General features: G+C 44.6%; 1 protein-coding gene across 1 annotated transcript; it reads left to right on the plus strand.

Moving 5' to 3' along the window:
• The first annotated feature begins 1,319 nt into the window (after positions 1-1,319).
• CNIH1 (cornichon family member 1) lies at positions 1,320-10,488 on the plus strand. Its single transcript, XM_035101022.3, has 5 exons — positions 1,320-1,409; positions 3,504-3,572; positions 7,332-7,444; positions 8,480-8,623; positions 9,540-10,488. Exons 1-5 carry the CDS (start codon positions 1,329-1,331, stop codon positions 9,565-9,567), a joined length of 435 nt encoding a protein of 144 aa, XP_034956913.1. The 5' UTR covers positions 1,320-1,328; the 3' UTR covers positions 9,568-10,488.
• Positions 10,489-11,589: the final 1,101 nt, after the last annotated feature.

Genomic DNA, 11,589 nt, shown 5'->3' on the forward strand with positions numbered 1-11,589 from the left:
GGAAGGACAGATTGTGAAGCTGAGGCTCCAATACTTTGGCCACCTCATGAGAAGAGAAGACTCCCTGGAAAAGACCCTGATGTTGGGAAAGATTGAGGGCACTAGGAGAAGGGGACGACAGAGGACGAGATGGTCGGACAGTGTTCTCGAAGCTACGAACATGCGCAGGGTATTTGCTTCCCTAGTCGGGCCCGCGGTTTGGTCTTCTAGGGGGGGCAGCTGCACCCCCTGCCCCATGCTGAGTACACCCATGCTCTGGTCCATGGGGTCACGAAGAGTCAGACACGACTAAACGACAAGTATATTAATAGTGAAATACAATTAAGTATATTAATAGTGAAATAATTATTAAGCTCTAACTTAAAATGATTTTTTTTTCATAACAAACTTAATAATGGAAACACATTGGCATTTGGTAATAACAAAAGTTCCTTTAGAAACGAGCAAACCAGTGATATTTTAGGGAGCAGGCTAGCAGGCAGGGCCCATGACTTACATCAGGGGTAGCCAACTCCGAAGAAACTACGATCTACTCACAGAGTTAAAAACTGGCAGTGATCTACCCCTTTTTGGGGTGTTCAGGTCAAAGTTGTTTAGGGAGGAGGAAAGCCCTGTTTTTTAGGGGTTCAGGTCAAAGTTGTTGAGATTTTTTAGGAAGGAGGAAGGCCCATTTTTTAGGGGTTCAGGTGGGAAGAAAGCCCTGTTTTGGGGGGTGAAGGGCTAAAATGTTGAGCATTTTTAGGGGAGCCAAAGTTGTTGAGCTTCTTTGGAGGGAGCCAGTGATCTACCAGTGATCTACCACAGAAGTCCAGTGACCTACTGGTAGATCACGATCTACCTGTTGGACATACCTGACTTACATCATAGGGGCCTACACAACATAAAACACTCTTGCCGCATGTAGGTCTTATTTTATTTGTTTTGCGTTCACACGTTCGCCAGCCCTTGCTATTCCGGCGCGAATTCGTGCCTCTCAGGCGCGTGCGGTGGATGCAGCGGCCCTTGCAGAGCGAAGAAGAGGGGGAGGTGCCCTTGCCCAGCCAGCCGCGTCGTGAGAAACGGGGACGGGGGAACAGAAGAAGCGGGTCCGAGCGGCGCTGCAGTTCCGGCGCCGGCCGCGAGTGGCCGCTGAGGGGCGCCTTCGAGGGAGGGGCGGGGCGGGGCCCGCTGCTGCCGCCCCGCCGCCGCCGCCCGCGCATGCGCAGTGGCGCTCTCCTCTCGGCCTCGCTGTCGCTGCCCGGGCTCTTGGCGGCCGCCCTGAATGATCCGGCCCGGCATCCCCCGCGCGCCGCTCGGCCGGGGCCTCCTCTTCCTCCGCTGCCGCCGCCATGGCCTTCACGTTCGCCGCCTTCTGCTACATGCTGGCGCTGCTCCTCACCGCCGCGCTCATCTTCTTCGCCATCTGGCATGTGAGTGAACCGGGGGGGATGGGGCTGTGGAGGTTGGGGGGGGGTCCGTGGGAAGAGAGAGGGGGGCTCCTCATGTGGGGAGGGAGGGGGTTGTGTTAGGGGGCAGCCATGAGGGAAAGGGGAGCTGGGGTATTTGCATGGGGGGGGGGTCGATGGGTCGGGGGGGGAATGGGGCTGTGGAGGTTGGGGGGGTCCGTGGGGAGAGAGAGGGGGGCTCCTCATGTGGGGAGGGAGGGAGGGATGTGTTAAGGGGCAGCCATGGGGGTGTTTGCATGGGGGGGGTCGATGGGTCGGGGGGGCAGGGAAATGGGGCTGTGGGGAGAGAGGGGGGCTCCTTATAAGGGAGGGGGCTGTGTTAGGGGGCAGCCGTGGGGAAAGGGGGGCTGGGGTATTTGCATGGGGGTCCATGAGAGAGGGGGGGCTCATGAGGGCAGGGAAATGGGGCTGTGGAGGTTAGGGTCCGTGGGGAGAGAGGGGGGCTCCTCATGACTGAGGGGGCTGTGTTAGGGGGCAGCCATGGGGGAAAGGGGGGCTGGGGTACTTGCATGGGGGTCCATGAGCGGGGGGGGGCTCATGAGGGCAGGGAAATGGGGCTGTGGAGGTTGGGGGATTGGAGAGAGGTCTGTGGGGAGAGATGGGGGCTCCTCATGAGGGATGGGAGGAAGCTGTGGGTTGGGGGGGGAGGGGGCTGGTGTTTTTTTTTTTTTTGCATTGAGGTCCATGGGGCGAGAGTGCTCCTCATGGGGGGCGGGGAGTTGTGTGTTGGGGTTGAGATGGAGCAAAGCCGGGTCCTCATGAGAATGTTGTGGGTTTTTTGGGGGGGGAGATGTTTGAACACTCAGTGTTTCAAGTGTTTGACATTAGATCCATGGGGTGAGGGAGACATGGGGCAAGGCGCAGCTTGGGACTGGGGGGGTGTGGAGTGTGAGGGAGGAAGGGGATTCTGGGTGCATTAGTGGTTGACCCATGACATTGCAGGCAGTTGGGGGGGGGGAATAGGTGCTCCTCCCCGGAGGAAGAAGGCAAGTCAAGTTATGAGTGGTGTGTATTTGGGGGTGAGGAGATAAGACAGGGAAAAGTGGGGTGCGTGGGTGATTGCATGAACTTATGAAGTGATTTCAGGGGAGTTCTGGGTGGGGAGAGAGTGCCAGAGACGGATGCATATTTGGTGGTGGTGGGGGGAATAGGACCTGTTTGTAGGTGGTAAAGGAAGTAGGTTTTGTGGGGCACTGAAGTGGTGGGTTAGAGGTATTTGGGTCAACCAGGAGTTGCCAAACCAGAATCTTGCGGCAACTTGCAGTTTTATTATTCCAGCCCCGGGGGGTGAATTACTGGGACTTTGCCCAGGTATTAGCAAAAGGGAGAGGGAGAGCATTTTTTGTTGCCCATCAGAGGTGAGCTCGCTCAGGGGGTTGGAGCCTGATAGAACAAAGGGCACTTTCCTCCCAGACCTCCCCCCCCCCCTTCTTACAGTTACTACCAATCTCTTAATTTGACAGGACTGCAAAATCTGCTTCCCTTCAGCAAATGTTTGGCTGGGGTTACACTGTGTAGAACTGGGAAGGGTTAACTAAGTAGCATCAGGATAAATTGTGTCCATGTGGCTGGGTCATGAAAGTGCTACGAAATAGCTGTACTGTTTTAAGCAATCTTTTGCCTATATAGAATACATGTCATTATCATATTTCACTGGATTAGCTAATTGTGTCAAGGAGCGTTGCCTACTTCCAAGGTAAAGGAGAGCTTGTACAGTATTTTGCCTCTCCTCTTTACCCCCAAATTACAGAAACCGGGATGAGGAAACAAGTGAAGTGAGCTGTCTTGCTCAGGTCAGGGAGTGAGCCAGGGCAGCCGCTATTGTTTTTGTGGAGACAGGAAATGTCTTTTGAGTTCTTTAACATTGTGTCCAGACTCTGCATAGCTGTTCCATACATTTTAAGAGACTAGCTGGCTGGGATCTAACCCTTGGGAGGGTTTCCTCTGAACTTGAAACTAGGATTTTGTCTTTTCAGGGCGTGGTGCTTTTGAACAGGGCTACACATTCCATTTGAGCTGTTCTCACCCTACTGTCTAACTGTTCTAATTTTATTTTAGATTATAGCTTTTGATGAGCTGAAGACTGACTACAAGAATCCCATAGACCAGTGTAATACACTCAACCCTGTAAGTTTACGTGAGAGAGATCTCTTTGCATTCATTCTTAGCCAGGTTTTTCGTAATTAATATTGACTTACGATGCATTAATAAAATGTTACTTGATAGTATGTAATAGATCTAAGATTTCTTGGCAGATTTCTTTCTCTTTTCCTCTAAGCTTGAAGTTCTGACTTGCTTGTCTGCTGGTAATATTGTCAGCTGTCATACTAACATTCTTTCAATCTGCTTTTTACATTTTCGGCACAAAGACAGTTGAAAAGGTTAAAAAGATTAAGAGAGTCAAAATTGCATTAAAGGTGTGTACTGCTTTTTAGTTTAATGTTTTAATGCCACTCTCTACTTTTCATTTTGTTAGGAACATCTGTATTATTTCTGTTGACTTCTTTTTGTTCGGTGTGCTTGCTCATTTGCCTGTCTTTTGTCTATTCAGGGGTTGTAATAACTTCATGGACTTTGTGCGTTGTGAGTTGGCTTGCTTAATAAGAGATGGGGAAAACTGTTACATGCTTAAATTCTTCTATAACTAAGCCAGGCTGGCAAGAATCCAATAGATTTGACACTTGTTTAACGGGGAAAATGCCAGGTTTCCTCTCAACCAGAGTTTGCAAATCTAGTTCGAAACATGGCTTCAAACTCTGGTTCCTATGTGAACCCTGATTAGTGTTGGTGCAGATCACAAAACCATAATTATGGGAATTCGTGTTAGGGAGTCGGGGGACTGGGATACAGGAGTGTGCTCTTCCAAGGCTGCCCCCTTTATTTTCTTCTTATACATGGGGTTGTGTCCAGTGCCAGTCCTACTCAGAGTAAACCCACTGAAATTAAAAGACAAGACTAACTTAAGTCCATTAAGCTCAATGGGTGTGCTCTCAGTTGGGTTTGCATCGGGTACACCCCAGGGTTTGTAGGTAGCTGCTGTTACATTTGCACCAGACCTTAGTGACAGACGTAGTCCACATTCTTTAAAAGATTTTCAGTTTAAACCAGAGCTGGATAACCTACAGTTTGTGGACTCCTAATTTGAGGTGGCCCTTCCTGGTGGGGGATTTAATCCCTACATTTTGTGACTTAGGAGAAATTGTTGCCACAGCCTCAGGAGATGTTACTGGCACTGCTGTTAGCTGTTGGAACAGGTTGCACTGTTTAAATAGAGAGCAAAAGATGGCAGACACTCATTTTATATATGTAGCATTACAATTGTACATGTGCTTGCTTAGCAGATTGGAGAGCTAAAATAAGTGAAACAACTTCTCGGGTGTTAACCTCGCCTTCACTCGAAGTGTTTCCCTTTTGCCTTCAGCTACTCCATTAATCAGGGGTACTTGAGAAAGTTGGGGGAAACAGCATTCAGCGAGAGCAGGAATGGAGAACCTCTGGTCCTCCAGATGTGTTTGGGCTCCATCTCCTGTCAGCCCCAGCCAGAATGGCCATTGGGCAGGGATGCTGATGTGAATTGAAGGCAAGCAGCACCTGGAGGGCAATGAGATGTACACCTCCCAGCTAGATGATTTTTCAGTATTGCCCTGCTAACTTTGAGCCAATGGGTGTCAGTGCTGAATGTAAACCAATCAGCTAGAAGCAGGTTATGGGCTGTATGGGTACAACTGCTTGAAGCTGCTTCCACAAAGCAGATCCGTGGAAGTGAGAGAATGTAGCAAGCTTCGATAGTGGTTGCGCATGGAACAGTTTACCCTGCTCGGTCATCTCTCATTTGATTTGGGAGGGTGAGAAAAATGTTCACTCCATGTATGCATCCCCTTATCACAGACTTTCAATCGAAAAGATTCTACCATATGCATGTTGGACAACTATGTTTTAAATATTCAGATGAGAGTCTGCAGACTTTCTTGTGACTAAAGAGCGTACTTATAAATGCTTTCCTCCCAATAGGGATGCAATAGGTTTGAAAGAAGTGCAGGACTCTTAAAAGCAGGGTTAACGTGCAAGATTAGGAAATGGCCAGCAAGTTGACAATAATTTTAGCCACAAGCACAGGCATGTCCAACAGGTAGATCACGATCTACTGGTAGATTGTGGGGTGTTCCTGGTAGATCCTGCCTGATCTCTGGCCCCTCAGTGCTCTTCTTACAAAAAAAGCAAAAAACATCAACCCAGCTTTGGCTTACTAAAAAACCCTCAAGCTCCACAATATTGGCTTCCTAAAAAATGCTCTACAACTTTGGGTAGATCACTGCCAGTTTTTTTAATACTGTGAGTAGATCGCAGTTCTATTGAGAGTTGGTTGTTTTTAATGCTTTGTGGCTGAATGTTTGTAATAACTTTCATGTTTAGGTCTCGTATTGCTTAGCAGACACACAGCTGGAATCTCAACCTGTATTTGGGCACATGCGAATTTGAATAGTCTGTGTTAACTGCAGCGCTGTCACCTTTCATACTAGATACAACAATGACTGCAAGCTGAGACAGAGTGAGCAATATCAGATCAACAGCAGTTCCTGTTACCATCTGTGGGTGATGGTTTCAGTTTTTGTTGGCTACAAACTGCTGTCTATGATATAAACAGCTCCTATATAAACAGAATACACTGTCTTTGTAGGTTTTCACTGGAAAGCATGATGGTTAAGAAGTGAATATATTAGAAATGTAAATTGCTTTTCTTAGAACGTAAGAAATGGGCTCCTATTAAGTTGATCCTAGGCACTGTTTGTTCCCTTCTGCACAGCAGGATTTGTGCTGTTTATGTTTGTGTACATTGTTTATATTAGAGTACTGGTCCTATCTCTGTACAATTTGTAAAGGAAAAAAAGCTTTTTAAAGAAAACATTTGTTTTACTAGCATACACAACACTTTAAAGTTCCAGGATTTAGACAACCAGTAGTGCACAGCTTTATCTTAATAGTTTGGGACATCCAAAATTTGTAGAAATGGAGCAATAGAAGGTTAGCAAGGAACTGTGCAGTTGCTGAGTCTTGGTTTGAATAAAGAAATTCTCAGGATTTTATGTAAGTTTCTAGTCCTCATAATTTATAGATGTAACTGAGGAAGCCTGAAAGTGAAATTTTCTAAAAACCAGAGTGCAGAAAGCAAACAAAGTTCAGAATTGCTTTTAAATTGATTTTGAAGGGAGAAGTTCATTGATGAATTTCAAGGAAATCAAGACTTGAGATCTCTGTGTCCACCCCAAATAAAATATAAATGAAATACCAAACATCCTCCTATTTTGCTATATGTGTAGACTTGCACAGTTTCCACCATTCCCAACAATTAGGATGATGGGAGTTATCTCAAACATTTGGAGGGCACCTGGTTAGGTAGCTGAAATCCCACCTGTAAATTGTGGTTTGGATGTAGCTCACTAGAGGTAAGCAGAAATCGTTTGGAGGGTTGCTGTAAGGTCGCCTGCTAGTCTAATATGAAGACAGATGGGCATTGCCTGTGGAAAATCTAACTTTCCCTGGGATGTAAGTTGTAAAAGATATATATGAGTCCTCAGGTTAAGCGATGACCCTCTCCAAAATATGCAAACTTGCCTTTTTAATTCTCATACCGCAGATTGTATAAATGGTATTCAATGTGAGCAGCGACCAGTTTTATGCAAATTGTAACAAGTATTGTTTGCACGCTTTACACACTCATGACACAGTACGTTGAAACTATTATGTTGGCTTTTCTTGTCTAATGCTGGCTTTGCTTATTGCCCCTTCCTTTTTCTTTTGACGCAGTACGCCCCGTCACCATAAAGCAAATAAAATACACTAAATGTGGAAGCAGAACTGCCTTGACTTGTGTGTCTTCCTTTGCAGCTTGTGCTTCCGGAGTACCTCATCCACGCTTTCTTCTGTGTTATGTTTCTGTGTGCAACAGAATGGCTCACGCTGGGTCTCAATATGCCGTTGTTGGCTTACCATATTTGGAGGTAATGCTGGGCATGGTTCAGTCTCAATATATTCATGGAAACGCACTTCTTATTGAACGGTTTGATGTAGACTTCCTGTGGAAATTAAGCCTACGGAGAAATTGGGTTAACAATGTAGCTGGAGCTTTTTTCATGTACGGTTGTTGAAGAATGAATAATACAATAGCCAAAGCTGTTCAGTGTGTGTGTGTTGCACATCGGCTGGCCTCTGGAAGTCTTTGCTTTAACCTAAAGCAAAACAAGTTTCCACCTCTTATCGTTTGGGAGAGAGGAAATCAGGAAAGGAGGCAAACTTGGATCTAAATTAAATCTTCAGCATCCTACATGGTTCTCTGCCATTTCCATGACTTCCGTTTGCAAAGTAGAGGGAGATTCGTTTTTCTGATACTTAAAGCACATGGGTAAGGCCTTGACTTAAATAGATAAACCCTGTAGTTCTGCCTTGAGCCTGCTTTCGCCTTTATAAATGTGCAAAGAGCTGCCCAAGAATTGGTCTAGTCCAGTGCTTTGCAACAGTAGGAAAGTTGGATGCAGAGCAAGATGGAGATAACACCCGTCTGCTGCTTGTCCTCACTCTCTAGTAATCATTGGTATTGCTTCATGAAATCATTGCAAGGGACATTTTATTTTTCACTGTGAAACCAATAACAAAAACAAGGAATCAGGTCAGTACCTAGTTGCTGAAGCTGAAACACTCCTTCAGTGTGATCTGGATATGTCAGTGTTGCAGTGGATCACAGGGAATGTTTTTGTTAGGTTGGATTTTGTCATGCACTTCACTAAACTGGTGCAATTCTTTTAGGCTCAGGCTTCTTATAAGCTGTCTTGGGCTCCATACTGGAGGAAAGGTGGAATGCAAGTCTGATAAATCAATACATTTTGATAAGTCGGAAACCTTGAAAGGGGGAAGGAGGTGAAGAGAGATCTTCCAATTTGATGAATGCAGCTGCATTTTTATTTCTTCTCATTGCTAAATGCCTGAAAACCAAAATTTATTTTCTTGTACCTTTTAAAAATGCAAATTCGTTTTTCCAGGTATATGAGCAGGCCTGTAATGAGCGGCCCAGGACTCTATGACCCTACAACCATCATGAACGCAGATATTTTAGCATATTGCCAGAAGGAAGGATGGTGCAAACTAGCATTTTACCTTCTATCTTTTTTTTACTACCTATATGGGTAAGTCGCAAAGTACATTTTTATTTGTTGCAGAACTTTTGATACTGTCTTTCCAGCAACTCAAGGTGGTTGACGATTTAGGAAAGTTAAGATAAGCATTATACAGAATTTGTTATTAAGTATCAATAGTTGGGTTTTTAAAAAAATTACTAAAAGCCCAGGCATCTCATACGTGTCTCAAGGTTATCCAGAATTCATCTCATGACTTGCCTCCTTTTCAGCAGGGGGCAGGTGGAGTTCCATAATTGGATTAGTGTGACTGAGAAGGCCTTGCCCAGAGACTGCATGAGAGATGCCTCTTGATAAGCTGCGGCCTTGCCACTAGATCCTAAAAGGCAAAGCAGCTCTTAACTAGAAAGCAAATTCCTTCCATTTAGATGCATTTTCTGAAGTTGCTATCTGATGTGGATTTTGTGTTGTACAAAACCTCTTTCTTAAAAAGGCATGCTCTTCAGATATTTTGTTGCTTTAAAATGTAAGCAAAGTAAAATTGTGCACAACTGTTGCTTAAATTACCAGAAAAAGCATGCTTTTGCTACTGCCACTTGAGATTGTCTATTAGAACTGTGCAAAAGAGACAAGTTTGCCCACCAGAGGCACCAAGTTGTGAACGTGTGAGGCTTTTACTGGGGGATATGCATGTTTTTGTTTTGAGGGCACCAGGAAGTAAATAACCACTGCAAGCACTCCATTTATAATAAGAGTGAGTGGCAGCGGCAGTAACAACTGTGTGCAGATATCAACTTCCCTTGTGGTCACACTAGTCTAGTGAGTATCTGGCTCTGGCTTGTGGTGGTACATAATGAGCTCAGTGGTAAAGGCTGAAGATAGAAGTATGCAACAAAACAGAAATATTTCTGCTAAATTTAATAGATACAGTATGTGTATATTATTCTGTTTATCCTTCTTCCAACAGCATGATTTATGTCTTGGTGAGCTCTTAAAAGATGGTGTCCAGCGGACTTGGTTCCAGCAAAGTGCATGCAGAAAAGCCACAAGACGAAAGGATTGTTTTCAAAGAAGAATCTGGTATCAAGATTTAACTACGGAATCTGACGATCACAGTTGCAACTGGTTGGGGGGAAAGACGACTACTACATCTTCTCCTCCTGCCCCTTTAAATTGTGCCCATACTTTAATACTCATGGAAAGACGGTTTCATTTTCTAAATTTTACTGGGATGTTCAAAGTGATGAAAATCACATATAAATTAATGTAAAGCGGTTACCTCTGGCTTTGGACAGTTTTGACCCTGCACTCCATAAGGAACAGCCCATTCCTTCAATTATAATAGTATTAATTGCTGTCCTTAGTATAATAGGATTTTGTTTTTGTTCAATTGACTTCGTAGTGGATCATTTGGGTTGTGGACTGCCATCTAGCTGTCACCTGTAGGTACCAAGTGCTCCTGAAAGACTGAATGCTTTTCTGTCTGTTATCTCATAGGTAACCTCTGTGTGTCTTATAGATGAATACATGACTACAACTGCAGGAAGAATTGTAGTTCTATTTTTTACCGTTTGGATATTACCTCCCTATAATGTGCATGGCTCAAACTTCCCATATTTACGGCAAACAATGAATAATGCCCCTTGCTTTAATTTTCTACACTAAGTGGATATGGTAAGGGAAGAGGGAATTACTGGTGAAGAGTACATATTAAAAGCACCCTATAAAAAAGAAAATACCTTGTGTAGCGGTCTCAAATTAGCATACAACCTGGGTCAAGCGTGGTAATAGAGTTTGTGAGTTTGCAGGTAGAATTGCATACAATTTGAGACACTTGTTCAACGAGTTTGGGCGAATATCCCTGCTGTTCCTTAGTGCAATACAATAAAAAAACTTCAAAGACGGATTAAACTTTATTTTCTTCTGCTTTTGCTTTTTCGAAGTGCTTTGGAACTGCTGACTTTAGCCAGCTGCTACTAGGTAATACTGTTCCAGTTTTAAAGGTAAAGTGATAGCTTGAAAAAGGACATCTTGTGCTAAACAGCAAAGGTCTTTAGAGCAAAGGTGATTAGAAGCTAGGCCAATGTCCTTCAGGGGGCAGCAGGTCAGTTACTAATGGATTCTTGCAAAGCTAGACTTCTGGCCTGATCCTGGAATATACTGCCTCTGTTCTTAGGCAGGACCAGGGACAAGCTAGGCTTTCACTCTGTAAGAGATTCCAAGTACGGAGTCTCGGTTTGTAAAGCAAAACACTCTGGATCTTTAGAGGGGAAGTCAATCACACCAGACTGAAACTGGTCAATCCTTCTGTCGAGCATCTTATGCCCATTGCTGTTGGAAGTCAACTCTGTGCAAGAGCTTCTGAGTGTTTCATGCTCCTTGGAATGAAGGCCTTCAAGAGCACAACGGAGCTGCTTTTACTCACAAACAGGCCGGTTTGATACCTATTATAGGTCCTAGGAAGACAGCCATGAGCACTGCTGACCTAAGTCCATAGGGGTGGATGAAATAGGAATGGAAATGAAGAAATTTCAGCCTGTCCTTGCCTCATACATATTCTAAGTTTTCAAGATCCTGTAAAACATTTTCTTACTGCATTGTACAGCTATGAAATTTGATTTTAAAATGAATTCAGTGCACCAGGATGCCAAGAAGCTGCAAGTCCTTATTCTGACAGCTGTGCAGTTTTAAAAATAGGTATTCATCTCATTTGGCATATTCAAAACCATCATTATCTATTGGCGACAAGTGTCACATGCTTGGGTAGATTATGTTCACTTGATCCTGCATCTCTAGCTTTAGTATTTGCTGAAGGATCTGAAATTGTGCCTGTCATAGCTTTAATGGCATGCAGTGCCCATAGCAGTATGTTCACATAGAAAAGATTACCTATTACTTTCTGTGTTGTGACTGATATTTCACATGGCACCAGCATTCGCTCCTTTAAGTAAATGTGCTTTTAAGACAGCAAACGAGGTTTTTGCCCATGATGTGTGCGTAGCATTTGTTTTCCACAA

The sequence above is a fragment of the Zootoca vivipara genome, chromosome 1, assembly GCF_965207765.1.
Source record: "Zootoca vivipara chromosome 1, rZooViv2.hap1.1, whole genome shotgun sequence".
NCBI classification, from domain to species: domain Eukaryota; kingdom Metazoa; phylum Chordata; class Lepidosauria; order Squamata; family Lacertidae; genus Zootoca; species Zootoca vivipara.